The sequence below is a fragment of the Oryctolagus cuniculus genome, chromosome 1 (genome assembly GCF_964237555.1).
Source record: "Oryctolagus cuniculus chromosome 1, mOryCun1.1, whole genome shotgun sequence".
NCBI lineage: Eukaryota > Metazoa > Chordata > Mammalia > Lagomorpha > Leporidae > Oryctolagus > Oryctolagus cuniculus.
The window spans coordinates 162246032-162267986 of record NC_091432.1 but is presented as its reverse complement, the minus strand read 5'-3'; the positions used below and the strand labels follow the sequence as shown (position 1 = coordinate 162267986).

The following is a 21955-nucleotide window of genomic DNA, read 5'->3' as shown; positions in this document are numbered from 1 at the left end:
GCAAAGGCACTTTTGTACATGATGGAAGTCTTTTAAACCTGAATTGTGTGGGGCTGGCCTGCACTGTGGTGTGGCAGGTAAAGCTGCTACCTGCGGTGCCGGCATCCCATATGGGTGCGGGTTTGAGACGCAGCTGCTCCACTTCTGATCCAGCTCTCTACTATGGCCTGGGAAAGCAGTGGCCCCTGCATCCCCATGGGAGACCTGGAAGAAGCTCCTGGCTCCTGGCTTTGGATCAGCGCAGCTATAGCTGTTGTGGCTAATAGAGGAGTGAACCAGCGGATGGGGGAGCTCTCTCTCTCTCTCTCTCTCTGCTTCTCCTTCTCTCTCTATGTAACTCTGACTTTCATGTAAATAAATAAATCTTTTTTTTTTAAAAAGGTGTTCCCTTTTTAAAAAATTTATATATATAAAAAACCCTGACTTGTGGTGCTTGATACACAACTGTATAAAAGTATTAAAATTCACTGAGCTGGGGAAGAGTATTGTGATTCAGTGGGTTAAGCTGCCCCTTGGGACACCCACGCCCAGTATTGGAGTGTCTGTTCTGAGTCCCACCTCCCCTTCTAGTCTTCCACGCTCACTGCTGACACAATATCCTAGGAGCCAGCAGATGATGGCTTCAAGTACTTTTGTCTTTGCCACCCATGTTAAAGATCCAGCTGGAGTTCGTGGGTCTTAGCCTGACTTCAGCCTGGTTACTGTAGGCATCTGGAAACTGAACAAGTAGATAGAAGATCTGTGTGTGTGTGTGTGTGTGTGTGTGTGTGACTCTGGGATTCAAAAATAAATAAGTAAATAAATGAATAAATAAATCTTTTATAAAAATAGGAATATAGGTATCTCTTTCATATGATGACATCATTTCCTTTAGATGTAGTCTGAAGAGTGGCATAGCTGGGTCATATGATGGGTCCATTTTCAGTTTTGTAAGTAATCTCCACATTGTTTTTCATAATGGCAGTACTAATTTGTATTCCCACCAATAGTGTATGATAACTAGTTATGATAACTAGAGTGAGATGATACCTCACTGTGGTTTTGATTAACAATATATCTTTTTAATGACTCACATCTTAAATCTAAAATTTTGATCTACTATTGCTTAGTATTTTTTCTTAAGTTATTTACTTATTTATTTAAGAGCCAAAGAGTCAGAGTGTGAGAGACAAAGAGAGAGTGAGTAAGACAGAGAGAGAGAGAAAGAGAGAGAGCCCATCCATGGCTCACTTCCCAAATATCCTGAAGCCTGGAGCTGGGAACTCAATCCTGATCTCCCATATAGGTGGCTGAAACCAGTTTCTTGAGCCATTGCTAATGTCTCGTAGGGCGTACATTCACAGGAAGCTGGAGGTTTGAGCTGCAATGTGAACTGAGGTGCTTTGATGTGGGACATAGGCATCCTAACCAGAGATTTAGCTGCTAGACTAAATGCCCACCCCAGTATTGCTTAAAATTAAAAGATAAATAGGAGGTCATAATAATGCTTGATGCAAACCTTGGAAAGACAAAATCTTAGATTCGAGGACTTTTAGAATCTTAGAACTGTCCAGGTTATTATTGTTGTTTTTGCTCTGCTCAGTAATAATAGTGGAACAAGTGCTTACTGTCCAGTGATCTCAGAAGCACAACAAGCCAAGAGCTTAGCCAGGTGGAGCAGAGGTCCATGGGAGCTCTATCATGATTATGATATATACACATATACATATACATACATACATATATACATATATATCATGTGTGTGCCTTAAAAAATCTCTCTCTTCAGTGTTTACTGAGAAAGAACACTCCAGGCAATCAGCTTTTAACTTCAGAGTTTTTATTTAATCTCCCAGGAATGTAACCTTTAACTTTAAAGCAATTAATGACCATAAAACTTAAAACATGTTTGTTTATTTAGTCTATAGGATATGAATGCTATAGGCGATTAAATTGTTCACTTGAACTGCCGATGAACTTTTCCCATTTAAAAAAAAAAAAACAAGGCAAGGAGATAGAAGAGCTTCAGGTCTCTGGTTTATTCCACAAATCCCACAAAGGTGGGGATTGGGCCAGGCCCAGGGTAGGAGCCAGGAACCCAATCCAGTCTCTCAGGTGAAAGGAACTCAATTACCTGCACCTCCCAGGGTCCACACTGGCAGGAAGCTTGAATTGGGAGTGAAGCCAGAATTTGAACCAGTGACTTAGATATGGGGTGCACAATCCTAACTGACATCAACCATTCTGGGACTCCATTTTTTTTTACCTTAATACCTTTGCATTTCATGAAAATTTTATAATTACAATACACTCAAGTATTATTTGTATTAGTTTTAAAACCGTTAACCAGCTAAGGGGCCGGTGCTGTGGTGTAGCAGGTAAAGCTGCTGCCTGTGATACCGGCATCATATTTGGACATGGGTTCGTGTCCTAGCTGCTCTACTTGCAAGCCAACATGGTCCAGATGTTTGAGCTCCTGCCACTTATGTGATAGACCATATGAAATTCCTGCCTCCTGGCTTGGCCTGGCATAGCCCTGGCTGTTGCTGCCATTTGGAGAGTGAACCAATAAATGGAAGCTCTCTCTCTCTCTGACTTTCAAATAAATAAATAAGTCTTAAAAAAAAAAAAAAAAAAAAAAAAAAAAAAACCAAAACACTTAACTAGTGAAAACCCTGTACTGGTTAGGACTACTTTCAGTGGTAGAAACAGAAATTTGAATGACACACAAATCCTTTTCCCTCTGCTGCAGCTCTACTCCATGAAGTCCTCAGTGTGCAGGAGCTTGTGGGTCCCTGCTCCACCTCCTCCAGCACGTGCCTCTTGTCCCCAGTGACCAAGACGCGCTCCAGCTGTCACTTCCACATATCAGGCAGCAGGATGACAGAGAAAAATGAACAGCCATGCTAGGTTCCATGAAAATCCTGCAAATATCCCATCTACCAGAACTTCATCGCATGGCCAGGTCCAGCTCCAGACTGGGATGTTAGGTCTTCACCTCTAGAGATCACACCTGGCATGGAAACCAAGGTTCTGTTCTTGTTCAAGAGGGGCAGGATCAGGGTCCCTCCTTCAGGCACTTTGAAATAGACCTGGCTTGGAAGGACTGATAAAATAATGAAAAGGCCTTGCAAGAAGAGTAGGGAGGCAGAAGGATGTCGATTTCAATGATGTTTCCAAAATACTCACATATGCTGCCATGTATTTGTAGCAGCCTCCACTGAGTTCAAAGTCAGAAAGGCAACATTAAATAAGAGGAAAGGAAGGAAACCAAGGCATGGAAATAATCCGTGAATCTTTCTCATTAAGTGAAATGGTGGTGACTGCTGGAACCTGACAGGATTAAGAGGTGGGGATTTAGAAGGTAATTGGATCATGAGAATGGAGCCCAATGAATGGAGTTAATGATCTGACAAAGGATGCTCAAGACAACCCTTGGGGCCCTGCCCTGCCTTCTGCCAGCTCTCAGTGTTCCTGGTGCCATCTTAGAAACAGAGCTGGGCCCTCACCAGACGGTGAGCCTGCGGATGCTTGATATTGGCCTTCACAGTATCTGGAACTGGGAGAAACAGATCGACACTGTTTATAAATTGCCCAGGCTCAGATATTTTGTTGTAGAAGCATAAAGAGACCAAGACGATGACAAACTGAAAAACAGAGGTGTGGGAACCAGAATACAGTGTCCTTGAAGCCAGCAACAACTGACTTTGCCAACAGCTCAGCATGTCAGGTGCAGTCAAACACTCTTTGAGGAAACTGGGCAGAATGGCAAGAGGAAGGAGGAAGGAGGTGTTTCATCTGTTTCTGTTCTTTTATTTACAGTTAAGAAATCACAAGTGAATGCCTGTAGAATTTGGAGTACACTTCTCCAAAATTGTAAAAATTGGAACATGAAACTCAAATGAGCTGCAAATGTCAGTTTTAAGTTTCTATTGACGGTAGGAAAGGAGAGGATACTCTTCAGACTGTCTCCTACACTGTTACAACATAAATCATTGCACAATTTGTTTGGTTTTGTTTGTTTTGGTTTTGCTAAATCCCTACTCCTGGTTTGATAGTATATTTAGAGAGAATATTGTGCCACTCAATTTGGTCAGCCTTTTTTTATTTTGTGGAAAGCTAATTCACAATTGACTGGACCACTCGCAAAGTCTTAATTGCCTGGTTTAGCTGTGCAAAGATAATGAATTCAAGGAACATTCCTGATAGATTTGAAATGAAAAATCACGCTCCCTAAAAACACTGAAATGCTATTTCACCTGCTAGTTACCTTCAGTAAACTGCAGAGAGAATGTTATTCCAAGTCCTTGCAGTGGTTGTATGTCTTCACAGAGGACTAGAGGGGACTGATATGTGTACAGTCTGCCTTACGTAAAACAGTCTCAGTAATGCAAGTCATTCGCCTCGCCTTTCAGATACCTTCCTAACAATTTCACATGTGTTTAATGAAAACATCAAATAACTAACACACATTAAACATTTAGAAAGTGTTCGCTTCAGTTAGAGAAGAGGAAGTGGATTAATTTTGAAACCCACTGTTTCCTTTTCTCTAACCAGTTACTATTGCTGGCCACTAGTGTGTTCTTTCCTTAGCAGGAAGTTGCAAAAGCAAGAGAAAAGAACAAAACCAATATGGCATTCTCTTTATTTGTCCTCGGATTTGGAGGTATCTGCTGTCATTACGGTCTCTCATGGCAGCTAACATCTGCACTCCAGGGGAAAACCAAGTGGCAGGAGTAGCGTGGAATTCTGCCAAAGGCACCGGTACGGTCATTGGCACAAAACTGGGCTGCTGCAACCCAGACAGCCGGGGGGCTTATCTGCTCTGCTCTGCACCCGTGAGAGGTCCAAATACAACGCCAAGACCCAAGTGTTGCCTCAGGTCTCTTTCGGGCCAGGTGGCAGTGCCTTGGACAAACAGTTGAAGTTTCTTATCTTCCACCTTTCTCTGGGTATCAGTTCTATGGCAACTCTGGTACCTAACACCCTGAGAATATGGGATTGTTGCAAGGGTGAATGATTTACAAACTGAGTTTAACATAGCAAGGATGATCTACATTTTCTGCAAAATTTCATTTAATTCATCTTAACAAAACAGGGCATTATATAAGTACTAGTTTAGATCACGATTAGGCAAAATACAGCCTGTTTCCTTTTTTTTTTCTGTATGCTCTGCAAGCTGAGAATATTTTCCCATCTGTGATAGGTTAAAAAATTAAGAGAAAATTATTATTTCATGACTTTAAGATTTTGTGATATTCAAATTGCAAACTTTACAGAAATTTATTTTCTTATTAGCAAATATCTACCCAATATGCTCAAATTAGCTTTTGGTCAGTTAAGCCTAAAGTATTTACTATCTGGTTTTACAGAAAATGTTTGTAGATCTCTGGATTGTTTCAAAGCACATGGAATTTAGTGTCAGGCATATCTGGATTGAGCCAAAGGGCTACCATTTACTGAGCATATTACCTTGAACTAGATATTTAACTGTAGTAAGCCTCTGCTTCCTCATCTATAAAATGGGCATACAAACACTATTTCCTGGAAAGAGTTAAATGAAGATAATGCATTTAACATGTTTATTTTACCACAACGCCTACCAAATGGTAAGGGTTTAACATATTCTTATTGCTGTTGTTATTATTTTACCATAAGTTGAATAAGAATAAGCAAAATAGCAAAGCTAAATGGGGAGGAAATTTTAAGCTATGTTAGAAGCTGTAATCGATTCTATCATAGTATACTTAGGAATTTCTTTCTACAGTTTTTAAAAGGCATTTTGAATTAAATAGCAAAGGCAAAGTCTCACTCAGAATAGATATAACTGGCAATGTGTCAAAATTAAAAAAAGTCATACTCAGCAAAGGAGAAATGAGTTTACAAGTAACAGTCCTATGCAAATAAAAACACTCACCTTTTCAAACTGCTAAGTTCTGTAGTTATTATTATTTTTTTTTTGACAGGCAGAGTTAGACAGTGAGAAAGCGAGAGACAGAGTGAAAGGTCTTCCTTCCGTTGGTTCACCCCTCAAATGGCTGCTACGGCCGTTGCTGTGCCGATCCGAAGCCAGGAGCCAGGTACTTGCTCCTGGTCTCCCATGCGGGTGCAGGCCCAAGGACTTGGGCCATCCTCCACTGCCCTCCCGGGCCATAGCAGAGAGCTGGACTGGAAGAGGAGCAACTAGGACAGAACCGGCACCCCAACTGGGACTAGAACCCGGGGTGCCGGTGCCAGAGGCAGAGTATTAGCCTAGTGAGCTGCGGTGCTGGTCAGTTCTGTAAAGTCAGAAAGGAAAATGGATGCTACTTTGCTGAAAAGGAATATAGAAAAAGACTGAAGAAAGTTTTTTTTTTTTGTTTTTTTTTTGTTTTTTTTTTTTTTAAGATTTATTTATGGGGCTGGTGCTATGGCACAGTGGATTAAAGCCCCAGACTGCAACGCCCGCATCCCATATGGGCACCTGTTTGAGTCCTGGGTGCTCCACTTATGATCCAGTTTTCTGCTGTGACCTGAGAAAGCAGGAGAAGATGGCCCAAGTCCTTGGGCCCCTGCACCCACGTGGGAGACCCAGAAAAAGCTCCTAGCTCCTGGCTTTGCATCAGTGCAGCTCCGGCTGTTGTGGCCATCTGGTGAGTAAACCAGTGGATGGAAGACCTTCTTTCTTTCTGGCTCTACCTCTCTTTTTAACTCTGTCTTCCAAATAAATAAAATAAATCTTAAAAAAATTTTTAACCCACATGGGAGACCCAGAGGAGTCTACTGGCTCCTGGCTTCGGATAGGCACAGCTCCAGCCATTGCAGCCATCTGGGGAGTGAATCAGCAGATGGAATACCTCTCTCTCTCTCTGCCTATCTTTGTGTAACTCTGACCTTCAAGTAAATAAATAAATCTGTAAGAAAAAAAAAAAAAAAAAGAAGGGGGATAATCACGCTTCCTAAGGTTGTCCTAAGAATAATTTATGGGCAAAATACATGAAGATATGCTCAACTTGTTAGTAATCAAGGAAATGCAAATGAAGAGCACAAGAGTATTATGCTGTACTCAACTGATTGGTAAAAAATTAACATCTGACAATATTGACACACATATAAATCAAGAGATGTCTCATACAGTGTTGGGGAAATGTATGCATTTGTACAAGTTTGTATTTTTAAAAAATTTTTCATTTTAATTTTTAACAGATTCAATGTGCTTTGTAGATACAATTCTGAGAACATAATGCTATCCCTTTCCTTCTTCCTTCCCTTTTTGTCCCCTCTCCTCCCCTCCCACCTTCTTTCCTTCTCCCTTTTTTTTTTTAGTTTTTTGAGGAAGCATATTTTAAATTTTGTATTTTGAAAGAGTAATTGCACATTACCTTGTAAAGTGTAGCATTTGTATTGCCTAAGACCCAGCAATTCCACTCCTACTTAGATGTACAAGAGAAACTGGAGCACACATACACCTGGAAAAATGGTCACGGCCGCCCAGTTTGTAAGAGCGAAACTGAAAACAATTGACAGGAAATGGAAAAACAAATTGCTGTAGAGTCACACAGGGAATATAATACAGCAGTGGAGTTGAAAAACAGAGCAAATCCTCCGGAGATTACATACTGTATTATTTTCCTGAAATTCAAAAACAAGCAAAATTAAGCAGTGTATTGTCTAAATATATACAAAAGTGATAAACTAAACAGCAGAGAGGTAGTGATCAGCAACCAATTCATGCTGAGGTTGCTATCTTGGGGGAGAGACTAGGCTTGGGATAGGGGAGGGACACAAAGGGAGGTGTAACTTACTGTGATGTTCTTGGGTTAGGGATGAAGCCAAAGAGCCCACTGATAACACACATATAAATCTAAAGGAATGCTCTTCATCAGTTAGGCAAGGGGGAGTGTCATAAACCAAGGAATATGATTCATGAACTCAGGTTCCTTGAGGTCCAGATAAAAAAAGAGAGAGAAAAATAAAAGTAATGTGTGTAACAATTTGAATATATTATATTCAAATTTGAATATTATATTCACATATTACATATTATAGCAAATATATAATATATAATAAATATATATTTGTAAACAATATATAATATATTATAAATAATATATATTATAAAAGTTTCCCTGTTAGCTTTCAGGTAGAAAAACTACTATTAAAATTGTAGAGTTACAACCTTCTATTCTTTCCCTCATGAATTAAAACAAAGTTTTTAATAGAGAGCCTCCCACTCCAGGTTCCAACCAGCTTGTCCTCGTCCTTAACCAACAGCCAATAGTCATCGAGACTGCGGGGGCCACAGTGGCAGCGCCCTAGCAACCGCGCGCGGCCTCGCTCAGGTTCCGGGAACACGCCCCGGGGGCGGGACCAGCTTCCACAGGGGCGTGCCTCGCTCTTCTGGGGGCGTGGCCATGGGAACCCGTACTGGAGCCCAGGTAATGGGGCGGGTACGGGAGGGGCTACGCGTCGCGGTGTGATGACGTCTGGCTCGGGCCTGGCAGCGAGTGCTCCGCGCGCGCCGCTGAGGCCTCGGACTTGGACCCAGCTCTTGGACTCGGGCTGTAGGTCGGAGATGTTACAGGCTGTGAGAGCTGTGGATGAGGAAGAGGAATATGCGGAGGAGGATTGTCCTGAGTTGGTTCCCATTGAGACGAAGCAAAGGGAGGAGGAGGAGGAACAGTATGGCCCCGGCGCCAAGATCCCAGTCACAATTATCACAGGGTATTTAGGTAACTAACCATCCCGGTCAGAAAATGCCGTGACCTCGGGATTTTGGGGGCTGCCGGTGCCTTTTGTCCACTCGGCCCTGTGGCCCCCTGGCCGAGAGCTGTTGTCAGGCAGGGCCTGGGTCCGTTGCTCCTCGTGGGTTGCCTGTGTTGTCCGGGTATTAGTGATGTCCAGAGCCGTCCGCGGTAGGTTCACATTTCTCAAGTTAGACGGAAAGCTAGCCTATGTTTTGAAATCAGGCTGTTGCCATTGCAGTAGTTAGTGCCCCTAATTATCCTTGTGACCTCTGGCCAGTCGCCTTACGCTTCTGAAGTTCATCTGCTCTCACCCGAACATGAAATTCTATCGATCACCTGTCTGAGCTTGTTTTCTCTTATGCAAGGTGCGGGCAGGACACCTACCTACTAGGTCTGTTGCCCTTAAAGGGCCCTGGTTGTTAAGCCCGACAAATGGGGGTTCCTCAAGAGATTCTCCACGCTCGAGCAGCTGATGGTGGGAAGTACACACTCCTTTCTCAGGCTTTTTTTTATTTATTTATTTATTTATTTATTTATTTATTTATTTTTGAGGTCAGTTTGCCGATAGCTATGGGAGAAAGAGTAAGAATACAATTAAAATCTCGCCTCCAGGACTGTGTCTCAAACTGAAGACATTTGGGAAAGCACAGGGCTACCTGAAACCAGGTGTAAGAACATGGAACGGCTTCCCGAAACGCAGTTTATGTCCTCACACCAGAGAGTCTTCGTCGGGAAAGTTTGAGAACTGTTTTAAAACCGTGCAGTTAAGTAGCAGGGCTAGAATAAACACAGAACTGTATTAAAAGTGCGGAAAAAGTTAAGAGATGTAGATAGAGTAATACTATTTCGAGGAACTAATGCTATTCCTAGATGCTGCTGGAGACAAGTATGGATTTGGGACACCTGAGGGTCTTTTATATAAAAATGAGAATTAGATCATGATGCTCCCTCCCCCTTCCTCTTTTTTTCTTTGTTGAGACGGTATTTTATTTCCGTTTTTCCTCAGGACTAATTTTATAAAATAACTGGTTTTTGGTATTTTCCTGTTGTAATGTAGTGGCTGCTTCACTGAGAAGTTGAGCTCGTTCTTTGAGATGGTATATTTTGGCCATGCGCCTCTGGTCTTCCCCGTTTTGCTCAGCAGAATATTGGAAGTAAGGCTTGAAGCTCAAGAATGAAGACTTAGGCTGGGAGCCTTCCTGTTGCTCTGTCTAGGGGATAGTTTCACTTCTTATCCTTGGCTGTTTTCTCTTTTTCAGTTACTATTCATTTGACTCCTGTTATGTTGTTATTTGATATTTCTGTTCTCTGGCTTCTTTTTAAGTCCTTCCTCCATCCTTTAGCTTCACACCCTCACACCCATATAGTTCTTTTTTTTTTTTTTTTTTTTGACAGGCAGAGTGGACAGTGAGAGAGAAACAAAGAGAAAGGTCTTCCTATTGCTGTTGGTTCACCCTCCAATGGCCACTATGGCCGGCACACCGCGCTGATCCGAAGCCAGGAGCCAGGTGTTTCTCCTGGTCTCCCATACAGGTGCAGGGCCCAAGGACTTGGGCCATCCTCCACTGCACTCTTGGGCCAGAGCAGAGAGCTGGATTGGTCTTCCAATTGGGCCAGAATCCGGCGCCCCGAACCCATATAGTTCTATTTGATGTTCTACAAACATCTTTCTGAATGTAACCAAAACCACCTACACACACTAAGAGCCTCCTAACTTTGAGTCTTGCTGTTCTTTATTATATTTTCTATATGTTAGCTCTCTATAAATGTCATATGGTTTATAAAACACCCTTCAGTGCCTCCTATTCAAATTAAATTTCAGATCCCTTAACATGAATTAGGAAGTCTTGTATGATGTGGATTTTGTCAGTCTCTCTTTCTTGACCAACTGTGGCCCAGCGCATTGAATTATATTTAGATCTTAGCTCCTTGGAATCCATTTTTTAATGTTACTACTCTGGCTAGAAGTCTCTTAGTTTCTCCATAGTATCTTGTACATCTTTTCTTGAATTCTGTTACGTAATTGTAGCTTTGTCTGAATTCATCTCTCACTCCCTTAATATTTCTAAGCTATATCAAGGCTGAGACTGTCTTTGCCCTTGTTTGCTTTTCATCAAGGCCAAACATAAATTCTTCATAATAGATGCTTTTGAATGAATGAATGGTCTGAAAGCCTGTTGTCTTCGTAATATGACTAATTATGAGCATTAAGGCCTAATCATTCTTTCGTTAGTTTTCTTACATCCACTCATTTTTTTCAGTCACTGCATTGTGCACCACTCATGTTCAGAGCCTCTGAGGCATACTTGGCCTAGTTTCAAGAATCTCATTGTCCTGTCTTCTTAAAGTCTGTCCCTCTGTTCTGTGTATCACCTTCATTATAATTGTGAGCTTCCTAAAATGCTCTCAATGTAAGCCTTCATTTCATCAAAAGATTTTTAAAGGAATATGACCTAGAGGTATTGAATGTATTAAAATCCTAGTACTCGGGCCGGCGCCGCGGCTCACTAGGCTAATCCTCCGCCTTGCGGCGCCGGCACACCGGGTTCTAGTCCCGGTCGGGGTGCCGGATTCTGTCCCGGTTGCCCCTCTTCCAGACCAGCTCTCTGCTGTGGCCAGGGAGTGCAGTGGAGGATGGCCCAAGTGCTTGGGTCCTGCACCCCATGGGAGACCAGGAGAAGCACCTGGCTCCTGCCTTCAGGTCAGCACTGTGCGCAGGCCGCAGCGCGCTGGCCATGGTGGCCTTTGGAGGGTGAACCAACGGCAAAGGAAGACCTTTCTCTGTCTCTCTCTCTCACTGCCCACTCTGCCTGTCAAAAAAAAAAAAAATCCTAGTACTCTATAAATCCCTTCTAGTTATAACATGGAGAATTTGCAAATGTGTTTTAGAAAATGTATAAACTACCTGCAAAAGTTTTTAGCAGTGCTGTTTGCGATAGAAAACACTGGGAAGAACCCAAATATCTAGCAACAGAAAAATAGATAAATACATGATAAATTCATACAATTGAACTTCTTCCAAACAATTAGTTTTCTTTTTTGCCTCTTTGAACTTTGATATTTATGAATCACATACCAGATGTTTTTCTACTTGAGATTAATTTATTAGGTTTAATGCGCCACCTACTGGATGAAATTTAGAGTAGCTTTGGGAATTTTCTGAAACTGAGTATTCTATCCATTGCTAACACCTCCTACCTTGGTTCCCCATTTCATAAAATCAACTTTATAGATTGTTTTAACCACACTAAAGGTAACCATATAGTCAGTCTGAATTTGTGTATGGTTAATGTTGGATTTTAAAGCAACTGATAATCTTCTATATAAATTTTAGAGAAGTAAAACATATATTTGTGATCCAGAAACATTCTCATCATTTAAGGAGATTTAAATATTTTATGTTTTATAAACTATATGCATATCTTTGGAAGACAATACTTTATTAATTCCTCATTTAATAGGAAATTTAGAAATCCTTACATTGCTTATAAATTATAAGGAAGGTTGAAGAAAAATTGATTCTGCTTGTAGGAGTATTATAAACATAAAATTTTATATCTACATAAAACATTTGTAGTAGTTTTTAAAGGATCATTTAATCTTCTAATAGAAGTGTATGAAAGATAACACTAGGGCTCTGTATTTTTTTTGGATTTTACAATTAGTTTTTGAGTTTCGTTATTTAAAACAAATATATTTTTATAGGTGCTGGGAAGACAACACTTCTGAACTATATTTTGACAGAGCAACATAGTAAAAGAATAGCAGTTATTTTAAATGAATTTGGGGAAGGTAAGTAGGGTTCAATGAATGTCTTGTTGCAAGACTGTGTAATATGAATTATTTCACTGGTGGGCTGGTGTTTTATATTTGACAATGAAATGCCAAGTGCTATAATGTGAGCAAGTTGATGTGGATAGCTTTGGAAAAATTGTATTAATTTCTGTCATGCTTTATTTTGTATGGATTTGTGATACAGACATCAGTTTCTAAAAATTTTATTTTGTATTACTTTTGGAAATCATAGGAACAGAATTAAATTAGATTTTTAAATGAAATAAATGACTCCAGAAACAAAAAGCTAAACACATTAGAGTTTTTTTAAAAAACAGAAAAGTGCTTTCTGTATTGACTGTTTATTTATTGCAGCTCACAAAAGTTGAAAAATGCTTCAATTATAAAATTATGTTTATTTGGTTGAATGTTTATTACCTACAAACCAGTTAAAACTGAAGTTTTTGTTTTGTTTTGTTTTGTTTTTAAAGTTAAGGAGTGGGTCTTTAGCCTAATGGATAAGATACATGTATCTCATATTGGAGTACCTGGGTTCGATTTCCAGTTCCAGCTCCTGGCTCCAGCTTCTTGCTAATTCAGACCCTAAGAGGCAGTGGTGATGGCCCATGGGACTGGGTTCCTGCCACCTTGATTGCTTCTTGGCTTCAACCCAGGTCCCAGCCATTGCAGGTGTTTGGGGAGTGAACCAGCAGATAGAGTGCATGTTCTCTCTCTCTCGTTGTCTCTCTGTGCCCTGTCCCACTAGCTCTGTCTCTGATCCTCTGAAACAGATAATAAATTAAAAACATTTTTTAAAGTAGCTAAAATATCTCGAAAAATGTATGCAATTTTTAACTTTTTGCCCTTGATGCTAAGATGTAGGTAAATCTCTATAGCAGTGTTAGACACACTACTCTGATTACTTTTGTTGATTTTCTTCACAAGTATAATTTTAATAAATGGTCACTTTTAGTCGTCAAAAAATATAATTTCTTATCAGAGTATTTCTTGTAAATGTTCTATTTTTCAGTTGCAGATGAATAGAAGACCTAGTTTTTATTAGCTTAAAGAGAAGCCTGGTGTTAAAATTGATTTCGTTGGAAAAAAATTTTTAAAAATTGTTATTTATTTGAGAGGCAGAGATGAGAGAGAGACACATTGAAAGAGAGAGACAAATAGACAAATAAATAAGGCTCCCGTTTGGTGGTTCACTAACCAAATGCCCAGAACAGCTGGACTAGGGCTGATCTGGAGCCAGGTACCAGGAGCACATTCTATGTCTTCCACAGAGGTGTCGGGAGACTAATTAACTTGAACCATCTGGCTGGCGCCACAGCTCACTTGGCTAATCCTCCGCCTGTGGCACCAACACCCCGGGTTCTAGTCCCGGTTGGGGCACCTGATTCTGTCCTGGTTGTTCCTCTTCCAGTCCAGCTCTCTGCTGTGGCCCAGGAGGGCAGTGGAGGATGGCCCAAGTCCTTGGGCCCTGCACCCGCATGGGAGATCAGGAGAAACAACTGGCTCCTGGCTTCGGATCAGCACGGTGCGCTGGCCTTGGCGGCCATTTGGGGAGTGAACCAAAGGAAGGAAGACCTTTGTCTCTGTCTCTCTCTCTCTCTCACTGTCTAACTCTTCCTGTCAAAAAAAGAAAAAAAAAGAAATGACCTATCACCACTGCTTCCCAAGGTATGCATTGATAGGAAACAAGAGTCGGGAGATGGAGTTGCAAATTGAATCCAGGCACTTCAGTGTGGAATGTCAGCATCTTAACCACTAGACTAAATTTGGTTTCTGATCTCAATAAACTAAAAAGTTCTTCTAGACAATACTAAGATTTCTGTTAGTAGTATTCCTAATTATTATTATTATTTTTTTATTTTTTTATTTATTTTATTTTATTTTATTTTTTTAACAGGCAGAGTGGACAGTGAGAGAGAGAGACAGAGAGAAAGGTCTTCCTTTGCCGTTGGTTCACCCTCCAATGGCCGCTGTGGCCGGCGTGCTGCGGCCGGCGCACCACGCTGATCCGATGGCAGGAGCCAGGAGCCAGGTGCTTTTCCTGGTCTCCCATGGGGTGCAGGGCCCAAGCACCTGGGCCATCCTCCACTGCACTCCCTGGCCACAGCAGAGAGCTGGCCTGGAAGAGGGGCAACCGGGACAGAATCCAGTGCCCCGACCGGGACTAGAACCCGGTGTGCCGGCGCCGCTAGGCGGAGGATTAGCCTAGTGAGCCGCGGCACCGGCCCTAATTATTATTAACTGACCTCTTGTTGTGCATTGATTGCATTTACTATTATTTCTTACTATTTTTCAGACTCATTTTCACAGTTACTTCCTTCATAGCATTCTCAGTACTTTCTTTTATGTTTGTGTATTAATATTCTGGGTAGCCTGAACTCTATAACAACCCTGTAGAAAACTCTTTATTATCATTTAACTGAAATATGAACCAAAAAATGCATAAATGAAAAATTGCTTACTTTTTTTTCTTTGGCCATTTACTTTACTGAACATTTAGAGTTCTTCTGTGACTTTGGAATGTTGCCTTACTGGAGGAAAAGTAAAACACTTAAAATCACTCTTATATGATAACAAGCAGATGAGCATTATTGGGATACTTAGATGTATTTGACTAAAAGTTTATATTTTGAATAAGTATATGAAACTCTGGCCATATACCTTGCTCAGAATGAGCTAGGGTTTTTACTCATATTGGGAATACTGCATTGCCTGTCTGTCTACTAGAAACAAACAATTTAGAGGCAGAATGAAAAGGAAAAGAAAGTTAAGGTGCTCTGAAGAGGTTGAAGGGCATATAGAACTAAATATACTGGTCCATCTAGAACACTTAACATGGACAAGAAAATATGCCTTCCTATGGCTACTTTATTGAGAGCTAAGAGTGGGCAAGTTAAGAGGCCTAAAAAGGAAGTAGGGTATATTCATTAATTTTCATTTACCTTTTTAGGAGCTTAAGTCCTCGTAAGGAGAGAAATTAAAACTAAAATAATTTAGAGTACTATAATTTAAACATTGGGGCTGCATGAATAGAATGAAAGTTACAAAGTGTGATTTCTGCTTTGAAATCTGATCCCTTGTTGAGTATTCTCAGGCTTATTTTGAGTTGGTTAGTGAACAAAGGCTGAAGAGGGCTCCTTGTTAACTGTTCCAGGAAGTGCAGTGGAGAAATCCTTAGCCATCAGCCAAGGTGGGGAGCTCTATGAAGAATGGCTGGAACTTGGAAATGGTTGCCTCTGCTGCTCAGTGAAGTAAGGAATATGTTTGTTGGTTTTTGAGAAACATTGATTGATTATATTTCAGCTTTTATTTGCTTATGCAGTTTCCCTGAATTTATACTTGCTTCATTGTATTTTCAAATAGAAATTAAACATATCAGGGTTCATTTTCTTCAAGAGTCTTTATCACCTTTTTTTTTTAATTTGCACTAAGGCTTTGAACCATTTGTTGAATTTTTAAAAAAAGAAATCTATTTCTTTATTTTAATTATATTTAAAGGGTATAAGGAGAGAGAGAGACACAGACAGACAGAGACACTATCTTTCATCCCCTGGGAGTCCCCAAATGCTAGAAATAGACAGAACTTGTCAGACTGAAACCAGGAGCCAGGAAGTCAATTTGGGTCTCTCAAGTGGCTGGCTTGGCCCTGACTACTTGAGCTATCACCTGCTGTCTCCCAGGGTGCATATTCACAGGAAACTGGAATTAGGAGTGGAGCTGGGGCTCAGTACAGGCTTGGGTATTCCAAGCAACATTTTAACTGCTGGGCCATGGGCCTGTCTCTGTTGTTTTTGATGTCAGTGCTTATTTAATTAATGATCTCTTGTATGTAGAAGTTTCCTATGTAAAAATGTGGTTATTTTGAATTTAGTAAATTTTTGGTCTTATTTCCAACTATTTACCATTCAAGCCCTCCAAAAAACAGAAATAAATGACTGTCCAAAGGAGAAAAACCTTATATTATGTTCCAGTGATAGTTAAGTTTTGAGATAGAATGCCTGCTGTGTTCATTAGGCCATTGACTTTTTTTTTTTTTAAGATTTATTTATTTACTTGAAAGTCAGAGTTACACCCAGAGAGAAAGAGAGGCAGAGAGAGAGAGAGAGAGAGAGGTCTTCCATCCGCTGGTTCACTCCCCCAGATGGCCACAATGGCCAGAGCTACGCTGATCCGAAGTCAGAAGCCAGGAGCTTCTTTAGGATCTCCCACGCGGGTGCAGGGGCCCAAGGACTTGGGCCGTCTTCTACTGCTTTCCCAGGCCATAACAGAGAACTGGATTGGAAGTGGAACAGCCGGGACACGAACCAGCTCCCATATGGGATGCTGGCACTGCAGGTGGTGGCTTAACCCGCTACGCCACACGCTGGCCCTGGCTATTGACTTTGAGTGTTCTAGTGAATTACATTTTTTCTACATCATTTACTACCTTAGGTGTTTGCCTCTGAGTCAAATGTATTAGAAAGGATAAAATCCTAACAATTTCTTGGAAAATCAAAATAAAATCTATGAAGTATTTTCTTTTACTTTTGATATTTTAAGGAAAAAAGGAAATTAAACCTTGCATCATAGTTCAGAATAGAATTAAATGATATTTCGTGATAGTGTTCCTTTAGCTATTATGTTAAACTATTGTAGTTACTATATTTTATCATCAGTGTTTGTTGGTTTTTTCCTTTTATAAAATTCTAAAAATAACCAGTGTGACTGTGACATTAGTTTCATCAAGTTCCCTCTTTTTAATTTTAATAAAGTATTAGTTCATCATATATTTCTTTTTACCTATCAGCATGGATGCTTGTTTCTTCTAGATGCTTGGTAAATATTGGACAAGCAAAGTTTTGTTAGAAGCTTAGGAAGGAGTTAAATTTTTATGTAACTAAACATATGTTATTGTTGGGTTATTTAATATATTTAGAACTTTTTCTAATGATTACTTAAAATTATTCAGGTAATCAATTATGTATTATGTTTGATATTTTCCAGGGACAATGGCATTAGAGCTATTGAGAATTTAATGCAGAGGAAGGGGAAATTTGATTACATATTGTTAGAGACCACTGGGTTAGCAGATCCTGGTAAGAAATGGCATTATTTATTAATAATCCAAATATAGTTGTTTTTCATTTTCAAGAGACGTATTAGAATAATGTCTAAAATGAGTATTAAAGCTTTACTTTGGATTTAAAATTTCTTTTGGTTCAAAGGAAAATATTCAGGGTTGTCATTACAGATGAATGATGATTATAGGACTTGTTGGTGCTTTTGAACTGTTAATAGAATTTGAAGTTTTATTGATTAACTTAGAGTTATTGGTAAGAACAGAGTTTGTTAAAAATATGTAAGGTTAGGGGCCGGCGCCGCGGCTCACTAGGCTAATCCTCCGCCTTGCGGCGCCGGCACACTGGGTTCTGGTCCCGGTCGGGGCACCGGATTCTGTCCCGGTTGCCCCTCTTCCAGACCAGCTCTCTGCTGTGGCCAGGGAGTGCAGTGGAGGATGGCCCAAGTGCTTGGGCCCTGCACCCCATGGGAGACTAGGAGAAGCACCTGGCTCCTGCCATCGGATCAGCGCAGTGTGCCGGCCGCAGCGCTCCGGCTGCAGTGGCCATTGGAGGGTGAACGAACGGCAAAAGGAAGACCTTTCTCTCTGTCTCTTTCTCTCACTGTCCACTCTGCCTGTAAAAAATTAAAATAAAATAAAAAAATATGTAAGGTTAGGAAAAGTAGAAACATTCTAAATATACAGTTGGTTGGTTTTACTATATAGAGACTTTATTTCTGTTTACTTGCTAATTCAGCTTCTTCAGAAGATCATGAAGAAATGAAGCCTTTTGGACTTAAATACCAGTACTTATTCCTTTCATATTATTGTTAGCATCTTGATTTTCTACTGTTAAAATTGAAGTAATTTTATTTTTGAGTGTTTTCATAAGGTATCAAAGAATACACAGTGAAATCAAGCCAATGGGTCATTTTATTAGTGTGAATTAATAATTGTGCATACAGTATGAGATACATCTGAACTTAACTTTGAAAGTTACACAAAGTTTACCTGTTTCAAAGAATAGATTTCTGTTACCTTCTTACCAAAATCAAACTTTACTGTCTGATTATTTTCCCCAAATAATTTTTGGTAAAGTCTTTATTCTCAGTTTTCATAACATTTAGTGCTTATTCCATGAGTGTGACTCAAACTCTTGTTCTTTCTTATGGCATTGGGCTGATTTATAAAACTGTATTAATGTATTTGGGAGTAACTTTCTGAAAGGACCAAGGTGGTCCAAAACAAATATTGAAGTATATGGAGGATTCAAATATAACCATTGCCTACTGTAATTAAAGGCGTTACATAATCACGTTGTCTCCATGTTTGCAAAACAGCATTGAATTGCGGCTGCTTTGGGCCTTAGAGTAGGCCAGGCTTTTTGTGCTTTTCTGATAGGTGTTTCTGATGATAGCACTTGGACTAGTATTAGTTAAAGTTAAATGTTAAAGTAACTAGAATCTGATAAGTCAGAAAAAAATGTATGCCATTTTTTGAAATAGCAAGTAATTTTTAAAAAGATTTATTTATTTATTTGAAAGGCAGCGTTACAGAGAGGCAGAGGCACAGAGAGAGGTCTTCCATTCGCTGGTTTGCTCCCCAGATGGCTGCAATGGCTGGAGCTGTGCCGATCTGAAGCCAGGAGCTTCTTCTGGATCTCCCACGTGCGTGCAGGGGCCCAAGGATTTGGGCCATTTTCTGCTTTCCCAGGCCATAGCAGAGAGCTGGATTGGAAGCTGAGCAGGCAGGACTTGAACCAGTACCCACATGGGATGCCAGCACTGCAGGCGGCAGCTTTACCCACTATGTCGCAGCACCAGCCCCAGCAAATAATTTTTTCATTGTGGCCATTTCTGCCTCTTCATAGAGAAAAACTCTTGTTCCTTTTCTTTGAGAAACTTGAGTTTAATAAAACATGCTTCGGCTTCTCAGAGGAAGGGAGAAAAGTTAAAGGTCTCAGAGAAAGGTTTTGTACTATTGTAAGTATTAAAAAATAGATTAATTTTTCTTCTTTCTTTAGAATAATGGTTTTATGGCTGGGCAGTGGTAGAACATTAATTTTATTTTAGAAAGAAGGACTTTCTTTTTCTTTTCCATTTCTTTCTCAGGTAGAGTGACATAAATGAGGTAGGGAGGAGGGAGGAAGGGAGGGAAGGGTAGGGAGAAATCTTCCATCGCCTGGTTAAAACCAGAAGGCTGGTCAAGTCTGAAGCCAGGAGCCTGGAACTCCATCTAGGTCTCCTACTTGGGTGGTAGGGACTCAAATACTTGAAATACTTGGCCTTTGTGTCCCACTTCCTAGCTGTATTAGCAAGGAGCTTGGTTGGAAGTGGAGCAGCCGGTATCTGAGCCAATACTCCAGTATGGGATGCTGGCGTCGAAGGTAATGGCTTAACCCACTGTGTCACAACTCTGGCTCCAAATATTCATTATTATTCTTATTATTTTAAGATTTACTTATTTATTTGAAAGTCATTTAAGAGAGAGAGAGAGGAGAGACAGAGAGATCCTCCATCTGCTTGTTCACTCTCCAAATGGCTGGTTCACTCTTGAAGTTTGCAGCAACGGCCCAGGGCTGGGCTGGGATGAAGCCAGGAACCAGAATCTTTATCCAGCTCTCCCATGTGGATGCAGGGACCCAAGCACTTGGGCTATCTTCTGCTGCTTTTCCAGGCAGGAGCTGGATTGGAAGGGAAGCAGCCAGAAATCGAACTGGTGCCCATATGGGATGCCAGCACTGCAGATGGTGGCTTAACATGCTGTGGCACAGCACTGGCCCCCCAAACATTTATTATTTAAAAAATATAGATAATAGCTTAATTTTTTTAAACTCATCCTATATGTCAACACTGTGAATTGCAAGTAGGTAAATTTCATCCTTGGGATCTCTCTATGTCAGTGCTACTTGGTATAATATGGTGTCTGTTAGCAACAAGTTCAGCAGGGAGCATGATAGAATTGCAAATTCTTTTTTTTTTTCTTTTTATTTGAGAGAGCAACAGAGCAATAGAAACATATAAGGAGACCCACTGGGCTGTGGGAACAGCACCCGGGAACTGGAAATCAATCTATTTCTGCTGTGTAGGTGGCAGGAACTCAATTATTTGATCCATTATCACTGCTTCCCAGATCTGCATTAACAGGAAGCTGGAGCCAGGCATCAAACGTAGGCAATTGGATGTGGGACACCTGTCTTAACTGCTAGGCTAACTACCTGCTCTAGTGCAGATTATTGAGCCTAACTTGGATCTACTTAGAATCTTTAAGGTTGGGGAGCCAGCAAGCTGTTTTAAGTCAGTCATCCAGGTTATTGTTATACTTGTATAAATTTGGGAAGCTCTGCCCTACATACTTCTGAAAGCTCTCTAAATATACAGAAATACTGGCAGGCATTGTGGTGTAGCAGGTTAAGCTGCCACTTTGATGCCTGCATCCCATATGGGCACTGATTCTAGTCTCAGCTGCTTCACTTCCAATCCAGGTCCTTGCTAATGCATCTGAGAAAGCAGTAGAAGATGGCCAAATACTTGGACCTCTGAACTCACATAGGAAACCTGGATGAAGCTCCTGGCTTTTACCTGGCCCAGACCTGGCTGTTGCAGCTAGTTGGAGAATAAACCAGCGGATGGAAAACCTCTGTTTCTCCTTCTCTCTCTTTGTTATTCTGCCTTTCAAATAAATAAATTCATTTTAAAAATACAGAAATAATGTTATAAAAAATGAGGCTACATTCTCCTACTGCTTTTGCAGGGCATAGTAGAGAGCTGGATTGAAAGTGGAGCAGCGGGGACTTGCACTGCCATGCAGGTGGGATGCCAGCACTGCTGGCAGTGGCTTTACCTGCTATGCTGCAGCGCCAATCCCGGAGCTGCTGAATTTCTGATAAGTGTTGCTTTACTGAAAGAAGTGGGAATTATGAGGGAAAAAAGATTACAAAAAAAAACCTAACATGGACATTTTAAAAAACTACATGTTTTGATTTTTTAAGGGAATTCCATTGACTTCCTGGCATGAAAAAGAGGAAATCAATACTTTCTCCTATCTCCTAGTTTTGGGTGATTGCATTCTTTATGTTGTTAAGTTCATAACATTTTATTATTCTTAATTCTTCGAGTTCTATATTCAGTTGGTTTTAGTGCATATTGCCAGTACTGTGGCTTCTTCAGTCCTGAGTTAATCTAATTTTCCAGATGATTGAATTTAATGGTCAGATACTCTTCAGATTATAGGTGCTACCTTCTCTGAGTTCTGACAGACTTCATTGCTAGAGAATATTTGTCTTTTGTTTTAATTCTTGAAGGATTACTTGGCTAGGTATACAATTTCTGCATCAGTTTTTTTCTTAGAATTTTGCAACTGTTGCTCCATAATCTCCTAGGTATTTTTTTTGGGGGGGGGGGGTTCAGTGTTTTGAGTT

At 40.5% G+C, this 21955-nt stretch overlaps 1 protein-coding gene across 3 annotated transcripts in view; it reads left to right on the top strand.

Annotated features, from left to right (window-relative positions):
• The first annotated feature begins 8346 nt into the window (after positions 1–8346).
• Positions 8347–21955, top strand: part of ZNG1A (Zn regulated GTPase metalloprotein activator 1A) — a 55615-nt gene continuing 42006 nt past the window's right edge. Inside the window, exons 1-4 of one of the 3 annotated variants that reach the window (XM_008256123.4) lie at positions 8347–8396; positions 12411–12497; positions 15652–15748; positions 17481–17572. In XM_008256123.4, coding sequence (XP_008254345.1) covers positions 17512–17572 — 61 coding nt within the window. In that variant the 5' untranslated portion in view covers positions 8347–8396; positions 12411–12497; positions 15652–15748; positions 17481–17511. Of the gene's footprint in view, positions 8691–12410; positions 12498–15651; positions 15749–17480; positions 17573–21955 lie in introns of all 3 variants that reach the window. The other 2 variants (XM_002708232.5, XM_051858559.2) reach the window with 2 other exon arrangements.